The sequence below is a fragment of the Anabrus simplex genome, chromosome 7 (assembly GCF_040414725.1).
Source record: "Anabrus simplex isolate iqAnaSimp1 chromosome 7, ASM4041472v1, whole genome shotgun sequence".
NCBI lineage: Eukaryota > Metazoa > Arthropoda > Insecta > Orthoptera > Tettigoniidae > Anabrus > Anabrus simplex.
In genome coordinates, this window is record NC_090271.1 from 116,785,610 (window position 1) to 116,811,909 (window position 26,300).

The window sequence follows — 26,300 nt, forward strand, 5'->3', positions numbered from 1 at the left end:
AGCTAAATGAATGTATACTGCTAATAATAAGAGTTGGCATCTGACATTTCTTAGAGGGAGGTTCGTTTACTGCCTGCCGAGGCGGGATAAAGGGAGTGGCTGTGTGGTTGCCATGGAAACGGGGGTGGGGTTACTGCGGTTGCCATGGAGATAAAACTTCAGGGCAACTCGTCTTGTTGGGAGTTGCAAAACCTGTCACTGTCACTGATAAGAACCTGATTGTATAAGAGTGATCGCAAATGGGACGACACCGCCCGGCCAGGTAGTCTACAGCAGATCACAGCGGTCAGAATGAAGGAGGGAATAAGTGAGCCGGAAGCGAGGGGTAAGAGCATGTAGAAAGGAATGCTGGAATGCGGCAACATCGTGAAATGGCACGTGCAATGCTCCTCCCTCCAACCTTACCTGTCAGACGCCAACTTTAGTTAAGTCTAGTATTGACATGGTATTTCCTGTGGTCGACTTTAATGCACAGGTATTGATTAATAATTGAAACTTAACTGCTTTTTGAAGTTAAAGGTGAAGCTAAACTGCACTACATGACGTACATGTAAATTTTATGTGAAAATAACCTTAACTTGCAAATTTGAGGTGTTTGTAATACTGTACATTTAAGAAAAGTTACGCTGTTCCAACTCATTTCCGAAGTTTTTGTTTACTTTCTCTCCCAGTTCATTTGAGATACAGTAGAGTTAAGCAGTAATTTTCTAATAGAAGATTCGCTATAATGAGTGTGTTGTACCTCGTCCAGGATCAAAATTGCGAAAGGGCTGCATAACACCAACTGTAGAACATGACTAAGGCAGCGTTATAGTTTGGGATTGTTTCGTGCTGTTGCTGGACACCCAATTCGTTTGCGGTTTTCACCACAGTCCCTACCGTCTATGAATCCTGATACCCAACAGAACACGGATCTGCGGCTTGGTGCTGTTTCTCCACATATGGCTAAAAACCTCTTGTGGATGTATGAAGCAGTCACTCCTTCCCTCCACAGAAACCATGCTGTCAACCCTTGCCCACGCTTGTCTGCTTTTATGTTGTCTTACCGATGTTCACCAACGTACTCGTAAGCCGGAACATGTGCTAATGCAATGCGCCACCAACGGGAAGCAGCAGCATCATCTATCTATCTATCTTCACGCATACGTCGCCACACGTTTCAAACTGCTACTTTGCAGGAGTTATAGGGGGAGTGCCAATCAGCATTGAGCGTACTAAATATTATTCGTGCTGTATTCTGTATTCATGCCGACTCTTTTGTTTGGGTGTAGAGATTGAATTAACTCAGGTTATATTATGTATCATATCAAAGCAACAGAAGTGGCATTTATTACTGAAACGGTAGTAGGTAGTTAACAATGCACACTTGGGATGAAATTGTTCGTGAACTGATATCACTGGTGAGGATATGTGGGGCAAAAAATAAAGTGCGGCAACAAAGGAGACTAATCCGCTTGATTTCGAGATAAGTGACATGGAAATCCACAAAGGGTTGCAGATTGAACATTAAAAGGTAAAATACTCTACGATCATAATGAATACTGTATGTGATGAATAACTATACTTTTCAGGTCTATTTCATGGTGTAATTGCTCAAAGTGGCGGATCATCCCGTGCTTTAGCCATAGCTAGGAAACCCAGAGAAAATGCTTTCCTCGTCGGGAAAGCGTTAGGATACACTGGAGAATCCAGCCAAGAACTGATAGACTTCCTGCGCAATGTCAGCTCTGACGAACTTCTCTCCACAGCGGTTACCACCGTAAATGTTGAGGTGAGTTTTTAGTCTTTATTATTGCTCCTATTGATTACGTCCTAATCCTTTCTTCATTCAAATTCCTCAAAAATATTTAAAATTGTATAAAAGCAGTCCAAATCCTTGCTCTAAAGGCAGTGAGGGTTACTCGCCATCACACTGGGAGAGCTGCAAGTAAGGCCACAGAGAATAGCGTTTACAATACACTGGTGGAAAATGAAATCTTTTCACCGGGTAAGAGTTGTGCTAGATAAACAAAATTCGGGAGGCATGTTCGCTCATCTGAAACTTGATGCCTATTCAAATTTTTCACTATGTCGATGAAATGAAGTTTGCGTTATATAAGTGCTGCACACTTCGGGAGCGTTATTCATAGTCCGGTGTTGGCCTTGGGGGGTGGGTGTGTGTCAAACATGCCTTTAAGGAGACGAAGAAGGCATCATCAGCAGCTTACTGGGTTTGAAGAAGGCCATGTAATAGGGCTACGAGTATGTGGATATTCTTTCCGTATATTGCAGAAAGTTTTGGCAGTGATGTATCCACAGTGCATCGGTGGTGGCAATAATAGTCACAGGAAGACACTGTCTCATAAAAGACCTGGATTCGACCGCACACGGGTCTCAACGTGGAGGGTAGACCACCACATTCACTGCATGGCTGCAGTATATCACACTGCATCTGTAGCAAGCATTAGAGATTCAGTTTGCTCCATAGTGGCACAGCGAACTGTAACAAATTGATTACTTGCAGAACGCCAGACGTCCTGTAGCGTTTATGTAACTAACTGCTAATCACTGCCAACTGTGACAGTATATGAGCTATGTATGTTCTAAAACAATAGGTGCTGAGTCAGCATTTTCTCACAAGGTCATTGACCCCCTACTTGAGTAGTAAAGAAATGTAGGTTCTAAACCATTGAACGTGGAATAATGTCATAACCTTGCATTCGGGAGCAAGCCTAACCTCACAGACTCCATTGGAAGGGCCTAATTGGTCAGGAGAATAATCTGGCGTGCTCTTGACACCCTAGGCGAGGTTATGACGTCATACACATACGTACGAGGGCAATGCTAACCTCACTGGTCAACCGGGAGTGTTTTTGACCGCTGGGTGAAGTTATGACGTTATACCCTTACGTACGAGGGCAATGCTAACCTCACGGGACACTTTGGAGGAGGCGAATCGGACGGCCCCCTTGGAGGATCCGAATCGATCGGGCGCCCACAGAGGAGCCACAAATCGGTTAGGTGACCTGCAGATGATATTAATATGGCATTATGTCGTGTTAACCTAAACTTGCATACGAACGCTCACCTAACCTTACACACAGGCTCCGCTTGGAGGAGTGCAATCGGCTAGGTGATGGTTGATGTTATGACGTGTTAACCTAACTTCGCTACAAGGAAATCCAACCTAACCTCAGACGGGTTCCCCTTGGAAGAGAAGAACTAGTGAAGTGACTTGTAGGTGTGGTTTACACATGTGTTAACCAAACCTTGGCCACGAATGGTAACCTAACCTCACACACGCTCTTTGTCGTCTCCCCATCGAGTAGTGATTTAAAAATCCATGCTTATCTTTACATAACCGAACGCGCAGGTCTTCTCCTGACAGAGCTGTGACGCAACAGCGTGACAAATGATTATCAGATCCCGCTACAGACATATCAGTGCGCTCTCGCGGCGGCTTCGTGAGTTACATTAATCCAAAGACTATCAGATCCCGCTAGAGACATAGTGCACTCTTGCCGCGACCTCATTCATCATCACTGGTGGTCTGCATATCGGCAGGTCTTCGCATGAATTCTCCACGCTGTTCTGCCTTCAGACATTCTCTTTGACTTCCAATAGCTTCTATGCACCTTTACACTGTCCACCAACTGATAAATCTTCTTCCTTCCTTTCTTCAGTTTCCCTTGTATCTTCTCTTCCAATGCTTCGGTTATTAAACAATTTCGTCGCAAGCAATGGTCTAACCAATTTTCTTCCGTCTTTGAATGCTTTCTAGTATCGTTCTCCTTCCTTCACCCACTCTTTTAATACTTCCTCATTCCTTACTTTTTATGCCAGCTGTTTTTCTCCATCTTCCGCCAGATCCACATTTCAAATGCTTCTAGTCTTCTTTCTTCCTCTTTTCTGAAAGTCCAAGTCTCAGCCCCATAAAGCGCCACACTCCATACAAAGCACTTCACTAACCTCTTTTTAACCCTTATAGGACCAGCTGACGATATATAGTCAATGTAATAAAAGGATATCTGTAGGCCAAATATTTAACACATGAATAATATGACGATATATTAAGTGTCTTGAAGATCTTTTGAAGCTAATATATTAAAGTTTGATTGAGTATGAGAGTCAAAGCACGAAATTAACACCAACAAGTACAGCGCAGTACATCTAAAGCAGAGCGCTACCTCGCTCTCGCCAGCCCGTTCTAACCTTATCGCCGAACTGTGCAGTCCGCTGTTGCCGTTTCAACATAGATCATGTGTGGCGGCAAGTAACATAATGTGCATCTCTTAGTTTCATCCTTTGTTTTTAGTTTGTTTGTTTGTTTGTTTTATTATTTACGATATCTCCTTCCCTGAAATCTGATAAATAATCTAACAAGTCATCGTCAGAGTTCTTTCAATTTTTTAAGTTTGACTTTGTTTTGCAGCCAGACCAAACGTGCAATCCTAAAATCGAGCCGCAGGTTTATAGACATTGCAATGAAGATAATATATGCACATTTTGAAAGCAATATCATGAAATTTATGGTGCGTGTAACAGTTTGAATGCCTGAAAAAGTGAATCAGAAAAAAAGCAATTTTCTGAAATAATGGACAATTTATAAGGTTTCAGGTTACCAAAGACATTAGAGCTGTCCTGCAGCATAGGTGACACCCTCCTTCTTCTGTTTTGCACCTTCCTTCATTTTGGTCAATTTCATCTTCCGTCGACATGCCTTTCGCTTCTCCATTGATGACCGCAGACTTTCATACATCCTGCGACTGTCACATCTTTTAAGTGCCTGTGCTGTGACATGAGATACTGAAGTTTATGTTATTCCTGATTTCAACTCTCGTGTTGCACTAAATCCCATGTTGAATTCTGCTACATCATTACAAACAGCAATTTCAAGTCTCCTTCATGAAATACAAATCTATTTTGGGCACTTCCTCCAGATAACAGAATGCAGAGGCTCATTCTGATTTTGAGTAGCACCCCGGATGCATCTGGATAGTAGCTCATCTGATGCCAGCCTTTCATAAACAGGCATAATCTTTACAACTAAAGGTTTTGAAAGCTTTACAGCCATTTTGTTATGGCTCTGTGGGGTTTTACCCACTGTGATACTTGACTGTAAAAGCACCAAGACTCAGAACCTTCAGGACACTTCCTGTGCTGGGCTTACTGTCTGTTGACATGTAGTGGCATAGAGTGGCATACACTGCTTTCTTCATATCTGCAATATTCGTTATGTTTTTTACTATTGCATTCCTATAATAATTTGCAAGTTTTGTTATCGTGGCATTAGTAAGACCTCCTGTACGATCACCAAGTTGTACACCTTTCAGCTTCCAAGACTGTACCACCTGTCGCAAGCCTGTTCCCATTCTCTTTGCTACATGGTTGACACATTCCTCCACTAGAAAGCAGCACAACGAAGTCCGACAGATGTAGGAGGCCTTTTTGAATTATTCGTATGAAATGAAATAAAGAAATCTCCTTGAATACACCACTAATGTGCGCTGATTGTGAGTCGAACGAAAGTGGGCGTTTAAAGGACTGCACGCCAGGCATTTAAAAGCTATGCTAGAGCTTTAAAAATGGCGGAATTTGGATAAAAACAATGCTATCTGATCCGCAGGGGTCAGGAGTGTATTAATATGGAAAAAACTGAAAAACAGTATTTTTCATATATTTTGCCAAAATTTCAGTCCCAGTGTCCCTTACTTGTCATACGTTTACGAGAAACACTCATTATTTACAAAGGCGATGGCTGTATCACTCGAAACAGAAAGGAACATTCAAAATAATTATCCACTTGCAAAGGAAATACCGTAAATAAGCAAACAAACAAACACACGATAAAACTGAGAACAGTGCACTAGGTTACTTTGCCGCCTCACGACGGATTGAAATTAATTAAACAAAATATTGTTATTGTCAACTTGAACTAAAGTCTAAAAAAATAGCACAACAGTAAGCACACAATATTTTTCCTACACTTTGTAGATACAAAGCCAGCACCTCGAATAACACCAATACACGCCTACAATATAACTAACTGAAATGTTTTAAAATGTTTCCATTTGTTTTCCACACTTACGGAAACCTATTATTATTATTATTATTATTATTATTATTATTATTATTATTATTATTATTATTATTATTATTAATCTTTAACCTTTATAGGACCAGCTGAAGAATTGTGTGTACCAAATGCCAAGAAGGATGCCATGGTTTGTGCGTTGCGAAACATATTTATAAATAGGTTTCCTTAAGTGTGGAAAACAACTGGAAACATTTTAAAACATTTCAGTGAGTTATATTGTAGGCGTGTATTGGTGTTATTCGAGGTTCTGGCTTTGTATCTACAAAGTGTAGGCAAAAAATTGTGTGCTTACTGCTGTGCTATTTTTTTAGACTTTAGATCAAGTTGACAATAACAATATTTTGTTTAATTAATTTCAATCCGAACTCCAAAATAATTTTGATAATACGGAAAATTAAGTATGGATTTTTAATATATATAAAATACTCTTTATTTTAAAATATTAATTTGGTTCAAACTGCCTCCGGTTACATTTCATAACAAAAAATGTTGTTTTCTCAAGATGTTGTAAAACGAATCGTGAAGAAACATTTATTACAGACTAAGTAATAGGTTTCTGAAAGAAAATGTAAAAATATGCCTCGAACGCCTTGATCTTTTTCGCCATACCACATACTAAACAGCTGGTCATTTTAGGCGCACTCTCCTTGAATTTACCTGGTCCTGAAAGGGTTAAGGTCTTTGTTACTGTAAGAAAATAACAATTAGATCCCGTTAGATACATAAACAGGGGGAATAGCTAGTGCGCATGTGCACATGTACATCAGCTTGAGGTACACTATGACGACGAGTTTGCAAGTTACAGTAAAACGGATTACTCACGCACTCACAGGCGCTTTGCCCGTCTCCCCTTTGGTGTACTGACGGATCTGTGACGTAATAAGCGGGAGCGATTTAAAAATGCATGCTTATTTTTACATAACCGAACGCGCGGGCCTTCTCCTGACAGACATGTGACGTCACAGCGTGGATGATTTAAAATGCGGACTGCTGGCTAAGGTGCATGACATTATAACCTAACGTGTGTCCATTCGTTGCCCCGTTCCTCTACGTTGTCGGGTTTGTGATGAGATGAATATTTGAAGATGGACTTTTTATTTTACCGGATACCCTTCCTGTCGTAAACCTCATCAGGGAGGATAATAAGATGAAATGAATGACATGGTATATGATAGTAGGAAGGGACAGTAGTGGCAGATAGACTTTTCCTGTCGAATAGCATCGACAGGTCTGCTCAAGGCTTTACGTCTCCATCCGACGGACAAATAACCATCAACAGCGTTATATAACCTCACTCCATATGAGCACTGCGGAGAGGAATGGAATTTAATCAAGACTTTTGTGGCACACAATCTAGTAATTAGAAATTGTATATCACCACCTACCTTACCATGCCAGGCTGAATGGCTCAAACGGTTGAGACGCTGGCCTTCCGTCGCAAACTTTGCAGGTTTGATCATATTTACATAATGCTGACTGAACACTTCAGCCTTCTGTAAATTCTCAGAACTAGAAGTTCTTCAGCCTATATTTTCATAAAAATAAAATGGTCACGACTAGGAGAATATTTGATAGGTGTGAGAAGCGGAAGGAAATGCAATAAGTACAACATGTTAAATTTAATGAAATATTTATTGTGTAATTATTTGCAAAATTAAGCAAACTACTACAGGTTATACTACAGTGTTGGTTATGTTGCCGACAAGGTTACTGTACTCTTTAACATCTTACTGTGAACAGGTAGCACACTACCTAAATTGCTATGCCCCCTGCTACATTCAAATTAAACAAAACATTTATTGTATGTGAAAGTAAGTTTTCAAAATATTTTATACTATTCACGTTATTAATCGCAAAGAAGTTGATGCAGTTTTTACATTAATGTCATCCATATGTTTAGTTCCATTCTGAATCATTACCAGGTACTGTAAAGGAGGGGAAAAGTTCATCCATACACTGTTTACAGTTTACAGTCTTCGTATTAGGCACATCGCAATCGCATTCGATGTTATTTTCATGTCGATGCTTGTAATGTCCTCTACAGCGTCTGCATGAAGCTACATCGATCGACATTTTACTGTGGAGAAGTAGGATGTCCCAAAATTCATCTACGAAAGGAGCAGCGTACGTAGATAAAAATTATGTTGGTAAAGACTGATTCAGACGTGGTGAAATCTGATGTAACGTTCTTTGTTTATAGAACATCTTAATAGCCTCACTTACTTGAGTGAGGTAAATAAGATGTAGCGTATTAGTTTCGCTGGTAGGCGAACAGGATGCACATTCACTGTTTTGTTTGTTATTAAGACGATTGTCTGTAACCGTGTAGCTATTTTCTTCTTACTGTTCCATAGCGTACGGTGTAGAAGCACACAATAATGTTCATGATAAAGGGCTATCCATATTTACAGTCTTGTAGTAATATTCGTTAGTGGATGGTAAGTGACATCACTCATATGAATAAGAAGAAAATAGGCTGTTGTATTAGCAGGAATATTTTCAGATGTTTCAAATTCTAAATAAATATCGACAGGAGATTCTTCTATAGATTCTTAATTATAAGAGCAGTCTATAACTACAATCGCTGCTTTATTTTTAAATTCTTCAGGCGAAAATAGCGGACGATATCCTTTCTGATAATACGATGATTGGAATTTACAAAACATGTCATAAAGCAACCCAAATTTAATATTCTCAAAATTAATGTCCATGTTTACGTAGCGATACATAATTCCGTTCAGATATAGTCCAATATTTCTTAATTTACAGTGATCAAACTGTGTGCCATCTTTTTCATGGTTGAATTTACGATGGGTTTGAAATCCAGATATAATATACAAAGGCTTTTCAGTAAAACGTGACGTTATAACAGCCCAGCTATGCTTGTTTGTAGGTGTTAACACAGGATACTCCTGCATCTCCCAACTTCGAAAACGTATAGGTAACGGTGTGTCATTCTCTACAATCTTGAGCAATCGAAGTTTTTCTCGATCAGATAATGTTACATGTGGAATCCTCCACAATATATGATGAATAGTTATTTTCGAGTCTACTGGTGATTCTGCCGCTTTAAGAGAATCAGATCACGGATCAGAATTAGCTCTCGGTTTGCGATTATAATATAAAATCATCAGCAAAGCCGAGAATATGTTTTAATTGTAACATACCAAAAAATGTACCGTCCTGATTAATCATCCAGTTGTTATTAATTTTCCGACACCATCCTGCCATCCGTAAAATATTACTTTCTTCATCGCAATAGGAAGGGTAGAGTCTCATTGGACCTGTAATACCAACACTCTTCGATCGATCTATTTCCACATTATTTACTTCATAGTGCCCTTCAGAAAAGAGAAAATCTAGAGCATTCTTGTTTATTTGAGATGTGCTTGACCCTCTTTCACCTACCTTATCTAAGCGTTAGCTTTCGTGTGGTAGGGGGTAAACATCTTGCTGATTAATGATAAAGCGAATTGCATCATTCTTATTGAGTCCAAACGTAAAATGTTGATAAGAATTAAGCTCACTTCGTACTACACCTTCAGGAATTTCTACTGTGTTCATAACGTCTAGGATTTCTTCCATTTTTGTAGTAGCGTATAACCTAAATCTAGGATAATCTGCTTATGGACATTATTTTGTTAACTCGCTGAGTCTTCGCAAACATGTAGTATGTCTCCTGAACGTACACCGTGTTTTGTAGATATTTTTATACTGGTGTAATATGAAGCTTGTAAGCTACGTACATATGCCTAACTAAATTAATGAGCTGATTAGGTTTATTCACAAACCTAAAAGTGATGTTACTAATGTGTTTTACAGACACAGGATTATAAACAACTACTGACGGTTTCTCACGAATAGTATATCCACTTTCCTATGTAATAATACAATCTTGCAGGACGTATGAAATTTGTTGGTTACTGTACAAGTCTGTGATAATATTACAAGTGATGTTTACATGATGATGATCGAAGAGTGTTATAACTTGTTCAAACCCATGATGTAGGTTCGGTATGAGCTCCCTTGGTGAAAATCCAAGCAGTGGTCTAATCGAATCAGATTGAAGTCAATCTTGAATGAAGATTCAGTAACAGGTTTATGTGTGATGTTACTCACAGTAATTGAGAACTTGTAATTATTATTACTAAAACTCTCATCACTAAACTGTCCAATGAACGTACTTTCAATGTAGTCATGAATAACGTCTACTGAATAACTGCATGATGGTAACGTCAGCATATACCCATCGCAATAGAAGTTGTTTACGCCATCACGCACAAGGGCTCTTAACTTGGGAGTGTGTGTTGGCGACGACAAGTTCCTTAACTATTCTTTCTGTTAATATTCATTTTTATACAGAAAAGTCAACACCACCACAGTAAGAGATACAGCATTACTTTACTTCAATCTTGCTTTCAGTTTGTTTGGTTTTCTGTGATGTAACTCTTTATTTGTACAGGATGAATTCCGCCTTCTGCAGATCTTCCATGAGCTACCTTGTGTAGAGCCGGTGATAGAAGGAGAAACGGGCTTTATTACAGAGGATCCGCTCACTCTCCTGGAAGAGGGCAAGTTCCACAAAGTGCCTTTCCTCACAGGAGTAACGTTAACAGAAGGGCTGCTGCTTCTTTCAAGTGAGTCACTACTATAGATTGTTTACATCAGTGAGCTATGTTCAATTTTTCTTTGCAGTACGTAGTATGTACAAACAGACCCCACCATGACATAAGTCTTAGATATTATCTGAGAGCACCTATCGAAGGATAACCTAGCTACACTAGAAAGAGTGAAGGCCATGTTTTTACAAAAGTTCTCTGCCTGGAAAAAACGCTCATTTGAGACTAACCTATGAGCTCACAAGACAATTGTTCTATATGGAAGTATAGAAGAACTGCGATTAAAACTAATATTGACTTCTACGACACAATATCAAGTTTTACAACAAGAACTGCAGGATAAAGAATGCGAATGTATTGTTATTATTTTTTACCAAACAGACGCATGATGACGTCAGAATGGATCAGAACGAACTACGGCATACCGTAACGCACCTCTTATTAAATGTTCATAAAACCTTTGAAAGAAGTAGGCAAAAATGTCACCACGACAAACATATCAAAACGAGTTGCAAAAATGAAAATGAAAACCTACAACCTGTTTTCCAGTCATTGACCGGGTCAGGGATGTAATGAATGAAGCATATAGGCTGTTAGTACGATGGGGCCGCCACTCCCAAAGTGATATATTAATGACTGATAGATGCAATTAAATGAGAATGGAGAGTGTTGCTGGAATAAAATGATGACAGGGAAAACCGGAGTACCCAGAGAAAAACCTGTCCCGCCTCCGCTTTGTCCAGCACAAATCTCGCATGGAGTGACCGGGATTTGAACCACGGTATCCAGCGGTGAGAGGCCGACGCGCTGCCGTCTGAGCCACGGAGGATCAAAACGAGTTATCTGACCTATTTATAACGAATGCTGCGGAGCAGCACGAGTCCTCTAGTTCATATTCTATTTGTGTTTTTTCTTTTTTCAAGAAGCATCATCAATAATACTTCAAATATATATGTTACCTTCGGTCAGTTAACGGAGTTTTCAAAAAAATGCCACTTGACAAGGCAATGATTGCAGCTTAAATATTGCCAGCCCATCAGTTTAAATGAGTTCAGCATTAGGAGTGGAACAGTTTTTCAGTGTGAGATGATAGATTGGATTCGAAATGCAGATATACGGAATCAATAGCTGGTGAGATGAGAACGATACGATGGTATTTGATCATAAGAGAAAACTGAGAGGATATGTCTTGATATACTCAGGACTTGTTTTAGACGAAGAATGATCGAAATTTGGCTAAAATCCCCGGCCCCTTCGGAATCGAACACACGGCCCTTTGAAGGAAGATCAGGAGCTGAGTGTAACAGGTTGTGGTGATTATTGTTTTAAGAAGAAGTAAAACTGGCCAACCATCCTCTGTTGACGCTAATAAGACGAGAAATGGAAGAGGTCCGGCGCTAAGGAGACGAACATCTCGACTAAACGGTATGTTGCGATCTGTCAGTGTAGAGGTGGCGTGAAATGAGACTAATAGAAGAATACGCTTCAATGACATTTTTCAAATTAGGTAAGGTCATAATATGAGATGAATTTTGCAATCAAGAGGAAAAATTAGGGCCAATATTCGTTTACAGGATGAGGTATAGGGATTGGAATCATTTGCTAAGGGGAATGTTCGATAGATTTTCAAATTGTTTGAAATTATTTAAGAAAAATCTAGGTAAATAATTGATAGGGAATCTTCCACCTGGCTGACAGTCGTAAGTCCAGGTCAGTGCTAAATGTTTCAAAGGCTAGTTTAAAAATGAAATGTTGGTGCTATACTTTTATTTGACAAAGTAAATTATACTCTAAGTGCACAAATGCTCGCATTTTATTATTACGCGTACTGTTTATTTCAGTGGGAGTTTTCAAAACCCATAGAACATGGGAAGAGATTGATAAAGATTTCGTGAAAACTATCAAGCCTGAGCTGAGGATCTGTGGAGATGAATCCTGTGGAGACGCTATGGTACCCAAGATCAGGTCCTTCTACCTCGGTGACCAGCCACTGAGCAATAACCCTGACACTTTGCAGAGTTTCATTGACGTAAGTTATTAGAAAGCAGGTGGACATATTTGTAAATACTAATTTACTTACCTAGTTTTCAGAGATGTGTTATTGTATCATTGTTATTTATGGTTCCCCTAGAATAGCACATGATTTCATGATTTTTGAGAATCCAAGCATTTTCCGAGATGGTGACAAACTAAGGTTTGAGATGTTCATAATTAGTAGGACCCGGATGTTTAAGCAGTAATACGTTAGAATGCAAACTTACTGAAGCGAGTAACAAGTAGAGTCTACCCGCACGACGGTAGTGCTATGAGGTTTGCATAAACATTAGGAGGTTCGTCCTATTAGAACCCCCTAGAATTTATGTTACTCCTACTGCACTACGTTAGAGCGGGCTAGTAGACATTTCCTACTAACAAAATTACTTAGTGACAAAATTATTTAGTAGAAAATGTCGACTAGTGCTCTAACGTAATATAGTGGGAGTGACATGAATTCTAGGGGTTCTAATGGGCCAAACCCCTAATGTTTATCCAAACCTCATAGCACTACCGTCGTGCGGGTAGACGCTACTTATTACTCGCTTCCCTAAGTTTGCGTTCTAACCTATTACTGCATAAACATCAGGGCCCTAATAATTAGCTATGCTTGTTTTGGCTTGCTATGACAAGTAAGTTTAAGGTTAGAAGTATAATATTAGAAGAATGGAAGCTCTCTTCACCTAGCACCGGATCACACTGAGGAAATTTTACTGTATTTCCACACATTTTTGAAGCTTATATTGGAATAATTCTTATTACAATTAGTTTGCCTACTACTACTTTAAAAATTTTAATTAAACCTATCAGATATTTCGTACCGTCTTTGACCATCATCAGTCTTTTTGTCCAGAAGTGACTGAGTCAGCAAAGAGGCTGCGTCTGGATTTGTTAGAAGTTAGTGATATTCGGGTAACGGGAGACAACGAGGGAGCCATGTCTTAAAATGGACGGGAAGAGTGTGATGTAAGACTTTTCATCAGGAATGCTATTGAACACAACATACTTTATGTTACCCACATAAATTAACGTATGATATCGGGAGACATAGCAGTTGGAGGAATTAGGACCAGAATTGCCTTAGTCTATTGACGAATTGAGCTTGCAGATGAGAATTAAACTGAAAAGTTTTATGAAGAACGGAGTGACTCGTAGTTAGGATTAACGGCAAGGATAAGACAGTTGTACTGGGTGATTTCAATGCCAAAGTTGGAAACAGAACTGATGGATATGAGAAGGATTATGTGGAAGATATGGAAGGTAATAGGAATGGAAAACGTTTACTGGATTTCTGTGCTAGTATAGGATTAGGAGTTAAGAATAAATTCTTCAAGCATAAGGTTATTCATCTCTACACATGGTAAGGGCAACAGGTTCATAATGGACTATATCATAAATGACTTTGAATTCAAGATATCTATTAGGAAAATGCGGGGATTCCGGGAATTTTTCGATGATACAGGGCATTGTTTGATCTATATTTAACTAAGTATCTCTAGTCCTAGTATAGAGAAACGGAAATTTGCCTCCAGACTAATAAGTACACGAATATGATTAATGAAAAGTTCCATACAGTAGAAAGTAAGCATTTTCAAGATAAAGAAACAGAATCGGTGGCATGCAGAGATGTTATAGTTGAAACAGCAAGGGATTTCCTAAGAATAACTATCTGAAAAGATGGTAGAAAGCGAACACCTTGACTGGAATGATAAAGTGAGGACAGATTGTAAACAAAAGAGAAAGGTGTATCAGAAGTGGCTCCAAAAATACTGATGTAACAATTAACTGTACGCAGATGAAAGAAACGGAGCGAAACAAATAACTGTTGAATCCAAAACTAAGTCGTGGGAGAATTTCGATAACAACCTGGAAAGGATAGGATAAGTTGCAGGACAGTAAAATAGAATATTAGAAAGGGAGGGAAAAAGTAAATGATAGTGTTTTGGGTAAATTAGGTGAATTCATAGTAGATATCAGGATATCAATGGACAGGTGGAAGCGGTAATTTGAGAATCTCCTCAACATCAAAGATCTCTGGTGACACATTTGACGTCCATTCGGCAGCCGGCACAATTTCTATCCTCGCCGCTAGAGAGGGGGCTTTATTCATTCCATTCCTGATCCGGTCGAATGACTGGAAACAAGTTGAGGTTTTTCATTTCATTTTATCATTTTAAAAATTATTGTGAGCATTATCTTACTTCTCATGTGTATTTCGTTCTGATTATTTCAGATGTGTACTGATTTGAGTTTCGCTGACGGAGTTCTTCACGAAGTCAAAACAATGTCTTCACTTAGTTCTGCTCCTGTCTACTTTTACCAGTTCTCATACGATGGTGGTTTAGTGGATTCGATCCCCGCCTTGGCTAATTTCACACGTACGTAACATCATTCAAATTATGTGATGATGTCACCAGATTTGAACTGAAAATATCGGTCTGTATCAGAACACAAAACGAGTAGATGATGTGTTTCAAACATATACATTTAAAACTATACTTAGAAGCACATGATGTTAAAGCTGTGACTGATCAGCCTTAACAATGGGTGTAGATGATAGATCTCTTGGAAGCATATTTTGAACTACACTACTTGTTTTCTCGTGTGTTAGTTTAAGGGAAGTTAGGACTGAATTTATAAAAAATAGTAATTATTGATAGAACTGAATGATATTTGGTTTGTGGTCTCCTGATGGTAAAAGAAGGCCATATGCCAATTTTCAGGAAAATAGCAACAGAACTTTCAGAGAAATTAACACTTACAATTTAACATTTTTAAAAATCTATAAGCAAAAAAATGCATGCTCCAGCTTAACAGTTACTTCAAATATCACATTGGAAACTGGTGTACAGGCACTTCAAGGTATGGAAAGAATTTTAACAGAGAGAAAGTCTGCATATGTAGTCCATGAATGTGAGGAAAAAATGTTTTATGTGTTTATGTTTTTCTCAAACTTTGCTAAAAAATACCCCTTTCAAGGCTACTATCTTTTAAAGTATCAGCATTATAAAAAAATCCTCCTGTTAATATCAAGACAATACAGGTGTTAACAACCCATGAAATCCTCATGGAATTTGAAACCAAATCGGTTCAGGTGGAACATTTTAAATACCTGGAAATGTATACATGAAAAAAAAAACATTTTGGTAAGTAAAAGCTAGTGGATGGGGACTCAACCGGACATTTAAATGTCACGCTAGTACTTTAAAAATGGCGGAACCCGAAAAATACCACCGCCAAATGATCCGCAGGAGTCCGGCATACAATAATATGCACAAATTACAAAATCGATAATTTTTACTTTTTCCACCAAAATCTCAGTCCCAGCCTCCCTTAATGAATTCGTTTGCTAGCTTATGCATGAAGTAAACATGCCTCGTATTATAAACGTTCTCAAAACTTCAAGCCGTTCAACATTTAGACTAGCCCCCTTCAAAAGAAACGCCACTCTCACTTATTAATATGAGTTTATTTCTCTTTCGTTTGCATTCGATATGCATTATCTGCATCAACCACGGAGCCTTTTTCCAAAAACATTATTTGTTATTGCTTAAAGGGATCTAACATCTAGGTCACATGTAAGGCGATTCTCGGAAAAGGCTATAACACCCTGTAAAGTTTCTTTAAATTTTATATGACTGTGTTTTATTTGCAATATTAAACTTGCAGTAAGTTGCTGTACTTCCGGATCTACTGTAATCTTAGTCTTAAGTCTGGTAATACCGTGATAAGTTATATTTTGATTTGTTGGTGTTTTTGTTACAGTCTGAACTACATCAAAAACATCTTCATGATCAGTAATACCGTATATTACTTGATTTCTCCATAGAGCCCAGCTACATTCACCAGCAACCAGTTGTTTCCATCACTTTCTGATTTAGCTGTCCTTCCCAGACTAACTTATTTTCCATTTATTGTTCATACCCCCTGTCGTTAGCATTACATTTTCAATTGACATTTGGTAAATGATACCACCTGCTTCCATCACGTTCCTTTCTTTATCGTTTCCCACATAGCTGATTATCTTATCAAATAATTCCGAATCAGCGTCTGAGCCACCCTTTCTAGGTCTGAACACTCTAAAAATATTAAGTCACCTATTATCTTTAGAAATGAGCCTTACACCTAGAATTTCATTTTTGTAAACTTTTTCGTAGCTTTTAATCGTGTGTTAGGTGATCAGTTTCCTTAAGATGGCAATACTAAAGGGAGTATCATTTAAGAATTCATACCGGACTACTGAAGAATAGGAGCGCAGTTCCTACAATGGCGAGTGGACCTAATCGTCTCAACTAAGCAGCATGATTACGCCTACAGAGTAGAATAAAATACCTTTATTTCAACCTAGATCTATACAGTTTCCTCTCAAATAGATACTTATTCACCTGGGAGAAGCAAGGTATAAATACTTGTCTATGTCTTACTTCTACTGAACGTATACCTGCATGGGTGTACACTGGTGGCAGGCGTTGTTCGAACTTGAGACGGGTAACCAAGATGGAGCAACATGTGCCTTGCTGCATATGCAACCACCACCACGCATGAGTAAAACGTGTAATCTAAAATGCCCGAGTTTGCTGCAATTCGTTCGACAGGTTATATTCGAAGCGAAATTTGTTGACTGGGAAGGATGACCTTGCTTCCTTTACTGACGTTGGAATCGATGTGATTTATCCAGATATGCGGAAGCCCTGGTTTTCAAAGAGCAAAGGCCGGGAATTCAGAGGTATGAAAGGGTGATGGAATAGTCGGTGGGTGCAAAGTATGTCTCGGCCCTCAAGTGGCCACGGCTGGTCCGTGGTCCGACAGCTCTGCACTCCGACCGGCCAACCGAGCAGAGGAGGGGTGGCCATTGCTCTACCGTGACCCTACGTCTCTGTATTCGGTAGACGAAGAGGGGCTGGTCCTCACCATTGGCTGTCCTGAGAAGGGATTTCCGTGGTTTCTCATTCTCCTGGTCGAAGGAGCATGAAATCAGTTCGCCTACTCTGTCAGTAAATGCCAGACGTACGTTGTGCATTCCATCAACCGATGCAAGCAGTGAAATAAACTTTAGTAAAGCTGGAATGCATTTAACGAGTCGTAGGAGTCAGTTGGACCCACACCATGTCAATTCATAACAATCATAAAATTTAAATAACTAGTTTGCAATTCGTTCCCAGTTTGGAACTAGAGATTTTTCACTAGCCATATCTCCTTGGATAGAAAACCTTGACCGAGCTCGATAGCTGCAGTCGCTTAATTGCGGCCAGTATCCACCAGTATTCGGGAGATAGTGGGTTCGAGCCCCACTGTCGGCAGTCCTGAAGATGGTTTTCCGTAGTTTCCCATTTTCACACCAGGCAAATACTGGGGCTGTACCTAATTAAGGTCACGGCCGCTTCCTTCTCACTTCTAGCTCATTCCTGCCCCATCGTCGCCATAAGACTTGTCTGTGTCGGTGCGACGTAAAGCAACTTGCAAAAAAAAAAAAAAAAAAAAAAACCCTTGAGCAAACAGTACTCTTAAAATTAATTTTGAGGTTTGTATTTAACTTTATGTGGTATAGTGACTTATTAATTTGCACAGTTTATACAATATGGCTAATAAAGTATACGGCTTATGCATTAATAATGTGAAATTTGTTTGCAAATATAGAGCTGTAAAATACGCCAACCAGGAAGAACACACGTGTCAGCGCATTCTCCAACAGGAGCAATGTTTACTACATTATTTCTAGTTTTGCTTACATATGAGGCAGTCCCAGCCCGGTATAGTGTAGAAACACAGTCTAAAATATGAGTTTAACCATTGACATTTTCATTCCCAGTCATGAGTGCACCAGTGAGGCAAAAGCGTAATGTTTCGACAGCAGGTACGCGAGACAAACTTACCAGAATACGGCTCAAGAAGGACAGAGGGAGGCGACCAGTTTCTACCTGTGACTGATATAGCGCGTGAAGGAGTGAGTATCAAGGAGCAATCGAACGAACATAGCTCGCCTCGGCTCTGAGAAGTAATCTTCGGTCATGGCCATACTCGGCAAATATGAACTGAGCATAGAGCGTGTTTTGCATGACAGTAATACACACCCTTTCCTCCTCCCTCCCTTGAGGATAGCCAGGAACTGGGGGCGCATACCCCTCTTAAAAAAGGTCCCGCTTTCAACCTCAACATTACCATTGTAACACCCACTGCTCCTTCCATCCTTACGCTTATAAAGACCAAATGAAAGTGAACTAATTAACTATATACATGCTCAGGACAAATCAATCAATCAATCAATCAATCAATCAATCAATCAATCAATCAATCAATCAATCAATCGATCAATCATTCAATCAATCAATCAATCGATCAATCAATCAATAAAAACGGGATCGGTCAAGAAGTTGGAATTGGTGGAGAGAAAGATTCTGAGTAAGATACTGGGGCCCTTAAAGAACAGAGGACTGATGATACAGAAAGAAAGGAAACCAAGAATTATATCTCAAGATGGAAAAGTTCTCAGATACCATCCGGAAGAGAAGAGCCATGACCGAGCAAGTTGGCCGTGCTGTTAGGAGTGCGAACCTGTGAGGTTGTATTCGGGAGATAGTGTGTTCGAACCCCACTGTCGGCAGCCCTGAAGATGGATATCTGTGGTTTCCTATATTAACACCGGACACATGCTGGGGCTGTACTTTACGTTCGCTTCCTTCCCACTCCTAAATTTTTCCTGTCCCATCGTCGCCATGAGACCTATCTGTGTCGGTGCGACGGAAAGCCAATTGTAAAAGAAACAAACAAGAAGATCCATATTCTTCGAACATAATTATCTAGAGAACGAACCTGCGAAGACTGACCAATCAGTTAAAAAGGTTTTTAGAGATTATGAAAACTACGGTGCGCTGGTATCGAAAAGGGAAGAAGGACTTGGAAGAAATGGGAATAAGGGCAAAGGGAATCAGTAAAAGGGATGATAATAGTCGGGGATCAAGTTTCAAAATGGTTTCAAGGAAAAGTTAGATCTCGTACCCAAGAGTGAAAGGATGAAGGAGTACTGGACGAGGATTAAAGCCGAGAAACAGATGAAGCCGAATTCAAATTAACGTGTTCCATAGCAGGAAAAAACGAAAGAAGAATATATATATATACTTGTAAATGAAACTGAACTCACCAGTATTTACAGCAGATATTGAAAATTATCTTCTTGAGTTGTTATACAAGCTTCACATCTTATGAGAATTCGAAACAGTTTGCAGTTCATGAAAACTGATGCAACGCACAGTTTTACTAACTTCGATCTTTAATTATTCTGCAGTTCCAGAATTATTCCTGTAAACTTTTCCTTTGAGAGTCCCTCATAGATAAAATTCGCATGTGCTTAAATTAGGCGAACGAGGGGACCACAGGCCTTTACTGATGATCTGATCATCATCGAACGCTTCCTGGAATCGTCGCACAGAGTCGCACCATCCTGCTGGAAATAGCCGTAACTTTTTCTATCCTTCTTCGGTAAGTTCAGCAAACGATGGGCTCGAAAATGCTGTCGATATGACGGTCGTAAGTAATCGCGTCCTGAAAAAAAAAAATCTGACCGATAATTCGTCGCACACTAATAACTTAGCGCACCATATACAGGTCTTGGCTGTTAAATGTCCGGGTTCTCTGTAACCCAGATCCTATTGTTCTGTGGACTGATATATCCCTTCAAATGAAACCATGCTTCGTCACTCATAAAAAGAAAATTCCACGATACCATCGTGGACATTAATCATTGAACAAAAACCCCATAGCACTACAGCCCTGACTGGCCTCGACCTACCAAGTGACCGCCGCTCAGCCCGGAGGCTGGCAGATTACGAGGTGAATCATGGTCAGAGTGACGAATCCTCACGGTCATTATTATTGGTTTTCTAGATCAGGCTCGCTATCTCACTGGCAGATAGCTCCTCGATTTTAATCATGTAGGCTGAATGGACCTCGAACCAACCCTCAGTACCAGGCAAAAATCCCCGGGAATCGAACCGGGGCCTGCGAGTAAGAGGCAGGCACACTACATATAGATAACGGGGCCGGACACTATTCATTAGCCAATAGCAAAATCGTGTTATTGCAATGAAATCTGTAGGCTGTATGTTATGGACTGAATGAGTCCGGTAATATCGTAAATGTAACAAGTACGTGCTGACGACTGTGAAATATCAGTTTCCTGAACTACTCTCCTAAGCGACTTAGGTGGACTGACTTGCAGTCTTGCCTGTATATCCTCTAACCTCTCCTGTGTGAGAGCTGTTCTCCTCCGTTTTTTTTTCTTATTAGTTATGGAACCAATACTACGCCACTTGTGAACGAAATGTTGCACTTAATGTTTTGACGGTACTGTAGAACCGAGAAACTGTTTACGGAATTTTCGAAGGCACCTTTTACTTGATTTCTTATTCTTATGCAAATAACGCTCGATCAAATATATTCTCTACGCTGTAGTGTACTTAACCATCACGATAATAACCTAACAACACACCTTTAAAGTCTAATAGTTACTAAGGAACTGCTGCGTTAGCTATCAATACTTGCTGGAACGCCAAGCTTGACACAAGCCATATGGCGCTCGCTTGGGGATTCCCCTGGCCTGTGAACAGAAGTGTGAAGTCTTAAACTACACTCCCTGTAGTAATGCCGCGATTTGTATTGTAATACCGTGATAAAGGGTTGTTAATATTGTGATACTGTGATATTGTTACTTTATAAGTATGACACATGTTTTATGAAACTTTTCTACCAGCAATCTAAAAATACGAAGTACAAAATATAGTATCAATTCCTAAATTTATAAACATGATCTTCGAAGTTACTTGAGTTGTCCTTTACTGCCATAAGATAAGCTCCGATGATGTGTCACATATATCGCAAACGAACTGAAGGTAGTTGTCTGATCAACGCAATTTTCGTGAAACCAATCAGAGCAAAATTCACGCTAGGTCCAATGCGTAAAATTACAGAGGGAAACGTCCTTCAGATATGAACCAAAACATTTTCCACAGAGAATAGACTTATCATTAGAATCACACTTCGATATAGAAGCCTTCATTGTTACATTTGTCCTGAGAGGATATGTGACAGTTTTCCTAGGTCTCTCAAATTTAAGAACAATAACCTTTATTTGTGGGTCATAGAAATATGGTGACTTACACGATCCTTCTCTTACTCCATGGAACCTTACTTTCTGTTTTGTAAACTTTCTAGTTGGCACCCAACACTTTTTTAAGGCATTCATGAGCTTAAAATTTTCGTACCGTCACTGCTTGCATTTTGCCTTTTACCCGAACCAAACTCACACCTGAAACTGTAAGAAACAGCGTCAATTCGTTCGTGTGGCACGAGAGTACACTGCGGTTATATCACTTGTGCAGCACGACAAAAATTATATCAAACAATAGGCTATTTCAGTACCAAAAATAACTATTATTTCACACATCGCATTTTAACTATTATTAGTGTAATACCTGTGACACAGCTTTAATATTCGTAGTTTTAATTTTCATTCAAAACTGTACATCACATTTGTTACCGGCTGTAAACGCCATTATGATCAGTGCACTGACCCTCCTTCCTCAAAATATTGTTCCACAAAACCGGCTTTCCTCTCTCTCAGAAATGTCGTGAAACATTCTCCAACAAACTATCATGATATAACTCGTGTCACGGTGTTATCAACCTTTATGATATTTGAGTTATCTGCGATACTGTGTATAATTGCACTGTAAGCATTATGATAAGCTACTTGTAATGGAATGTTTTGTCATTATCAGAGCATTTATTAGATTTGCGAGTGACTACGTTATAATTAAATTACATTACTTTACTTGTAAGGAAATATTTTAATTTATTTTCTGTAAATTTCGTATAAATTTCTAGTCGATTGCTTTAATTATTATCTCACACTACACGTACGTGTTCTTTTAATTGCTATTTATTTATTCAATCGTGTCGGAAACATAACATATGACATCAAAGCTATTAAAATAAAATACATCGAAACATTGGTTCTACAAGCATATCATTTCTAGAAACTAGGCAATACCACATCACATGGGCCTACCCTACATAGGTACAATTTAAATGTAGTGTGACCAGTACCTAGCCAATACGCACGCTTTCTTGGTGTTATCAATCAGGTTCTGAGCGGAACTTGTAGTTGGGCACAACTTGCAGACAAGGATATGGTTCATGGTCTGTTCTACACCACATTCGCATAGTGTGGAGTCGCAGGCGAATCCCCACTTTCTCATGTGCGTATCTGATCACCCAATTCCAGTGAACATCCCAATGAATGCCTTCCATGTTAAACAACTTTCCTTATGACCTAAAGGGAGGCTTCAAGAAGGCACCATCCATTCTGCGAGGTTGCAATATCTGGAACGCCCTGAATTTACTCGAAATTTTGAAGGTGGTTCATTGAGGCTTTCTGTTGAATGAAGGAATATTTTTTTAATATAAGGCGTGATCAAAAAGTTTCCGTTTGAAGGCGTGCTGCAGCGGACATCCAGCGTAGCGTGACTCCGATGCGGGTATATAAGCACGGACATGTATTCAAAGGGATTAGTGTAGTAGTCATGTCGTGCCGAGGGGTGTGCGTTAAATGCGACCACGTGAACCATGACGAAGTTATTACCAAATGCGTCCGAACAGGACCAACGCGCTGTTATTATGTTCTTGGATGCTGAAGGACAAACGCCGGTAGACATCCATCGGAGAATGAAGATTCTGTATGAGTCAGCATGTCTGCCGAAAACCACCGTTGTGGAATGGTGCACAAAGTTCCGTGTAGGGCGCGTTTTGACACAAGATGCCTGTCCCCCATACCGCATAGGTCGTCGTCATGCGGAAGGTACGCAAACTCAACTGGGAGACACTCGAGCATCCACTCTATAGTCCTGATCTCTCCCCATGTGATTATCACGCCTTCGGTCCCTTCAAAAAGGCCTTGAAGGGTCGACGCTTCCTGTTGGACGAGGATGTGCAGCAGGTGGTTACGAACTTCTTAAGGAGGCAGGACACGGTGGTTTTTCTTTTTTGCTATTGGCTTTACGTCGCACCGACACAGATAGGTCTTATGGCGACGATGGTGAAAAAAAGGGGCTAGGACTGGGAAGGAAGCGGCCGTGGCCTTAATCAAGGTACATCCCCAGCATTTTCCTGGTATGAAAATGAGAAACCACGGAAAACCATCTTAAGGGCTGCCGACAGTGGGGTTCGAACCCACTATCTCCCGAATACTGGATACTGGCCACACTGCGGCTTTCGAGCTCGGTGCATGGTGTTTTACCACATGGGGATCTTCAACCTGGTCGTCGGTGGGATGAATGCCTGATTGTTCACGGCAATTTTGCCTGATTGTTATTCCGATTCAGGAGTGTACGATCTTCGAACGGGTACTCTTTGATCACCCCTTATACATTTACTTTATTGTTTTAATGTATTTTATTTTTATTTTTTCTCACGCTACCATGAAATTTCTGGTTAACATTTCATTTTCATGTAATTTGTTGTATTTCTTCTTTGGTATGACATTCACGTTTTAATATTTCTCCGAGGTTTAGGAATTGTTACGATATTACACTCAATAAACAGGCAATGCCACCGGGATATCTTCCACATGAAATGTATTTGTTAATAATAACAATAATAACCATAAATGAGATTTACCTCTCTGAAGAATAAATCTCATTTTCTACAGGTCCTACTCACAGCGACGATCTTGGATACATATTTGACTTTGGAATACAAGTGGCAGACGACTCCTTGGATGCCAAAGTGAGATCTAGAATGGTCACCATGTGGACAAACTTTGTTAAAGCAGGGTAAGTACCGTAAGTAAGAGTGAGAAAATCCTCTTTCCAGCAGGATTTCATCATTAATCAGCTCAATAACTCCAATTAGAAACAACCAGTATATTGGACCGTCTCCAGCAACCCACTCCCGGGAAAGGAATGCTTGGTGTATCGTGTCCATTATGCTTTCCTTCTCATAGACATACAGATTCACATGTTTGTCATTCGCTGTTAACATCTGCTTAGGTGCATTCGGGTTCAAAGTAAGTGTAACATTACCCATGGGCTCGTAATCGGTCTTAGAGTACTGGTACAGACTGTCAAAATCTTTGCTTTTACCGAGCGAATTGGCCATGTGGTTAGGGCCATGAAGCTGTGAGATTGCATTCGGGAGATGATGGGTTCAAATGGGTTCAAACCCCACCGTCGAAAGCCATGATTTACCATTTTCACACCAGGAAAATGCTGGAATTATATATTAAGGCCACGGCGCTACCTTCCCAGTCTTTGCGCTTTCTCATCCTTCCGTCGCCGGAAACCTTCTATGTGTTAGTGCGTTGTTAAACAAGTAACAAAAAACTTTGTTTCTTTCAGTGGAACTGCACTGTTTTCTAGATCTAGCCTTAAACTTACAGATATTTGAAATTCATGACTAGGATTATTTTGAAAATCAGGTATTTCTGGAGAAAATGGAATGTATTCAAACGTACTTCACTTGCAAGCCGTCGGCCGCTCTGTTCGATTCAATCATAAATAAGGTAGCCGGAAGACACGCGAGATATAAAACATGAGCTATTGACAGAGATTCCTCACCTTCTTGGTGGTGTTGATTATTGTTTTGAGAGGAAGCATAACTACGCAAAAAATATCTATCAACACTAATTACGGAGAAATAAAGACAAGGTCCAATGCTTCGAACTAATAAGGTATCGGCGAAAGAAACTGGAGAGGTCACGGAGTGTATGAAAATGAAATACCCTTTAGGCCTCGCAAATCCTTACCTTAGGAGTTGGAAGACAACAAGAACAGACCAAAAGAGGTTGGATAGGAAGGATTAAAATGAGGAGACTTGCACAAGCAGAAACAATGTAAGATTCAGCTAGAGCACCGTGGTTGCCACCAGTGCTCCCAAGTTGAGAGACCGTGGTGACCCCTTGGCATCGTCTCTTATGACATGCAAGGGATACCGTGGATATAGTCTACGGTCCCCACTCACAGGGGGAACTTCACTTTCGTCTGGCTGTTACGTACTCGCTCTACTGCGCCTGTAAATACATTATGAAGATGATGATAATACTAATAACAATAATAATAATAATAATAATAATGTTCGCAGAAAAATCTGAGGATACATTCCACAGAACTTATGTTTCAGGAAACAAGACGGAAAATTGGCGCTTACTAATAAAAAACTGCCAGGAACTTGCACGATACATCTCAGAACTTCTTAACTGCCCCGAACCCACTAAAAGATTTCTTGAAGAAGCGTGAAGTTTCACTCACACCCAGAAACACCTCCACCCAACCGGGAAGAAATTCAGAGCCACATTATACGACTGAATAACAAAATAACCTCAGGAAGAGACGGAATTGTTGCAGAATTCCTTAAGAATCTTGGTCCAAATTCACTCAAAGAACATACAGAAATCATACAGAAAATCTCGAAAAACGGAAAACTCCCCGAAGACTGGAAATGTGCCTTGATTCACCTACTTCACAAAAAAGGAGACAAAACTGATGTCAAAAACTATAGGGGAATCTCCCTCCTTGAAGTCG

The 26,300-nt window shown here is 39.8% G+C and overlaps 1 protein-coding gene across 1 annotated transcript in view; it reads left to right on the forward strand.

The window, feature by feature from the left end:
• The window catches only part of LOC136877734 (juvenile hormone esterase), a 95,652-nt gene that overhangs the window by 41,465 nt on the left and 27,887 nt on the right, over positions 1–26,300 (forward strand). The window contains exons 5-9 of the mRNA XM_068228727.1: positions 1,572–1,771; positions 10,539–10,713; positions 12,537–12,724; positions 14,963–15,107; positions 24,431–24,554. Coding sequence (XP_068084828.1) covers positions 1,572–1,771; positions 10,539–10,713; positions 12,537–12,724; positions 14,963–15,107; positions 24,431–24,554 — 832 coding nt within the window. The remainder of the gene's footprint in view (positions 1–1,571; positions 1,772–10,538; positions 10,714–12,536; positions 12,725–14,962; positions 15,108–24,430; positions 24,555–26,300) is intronic.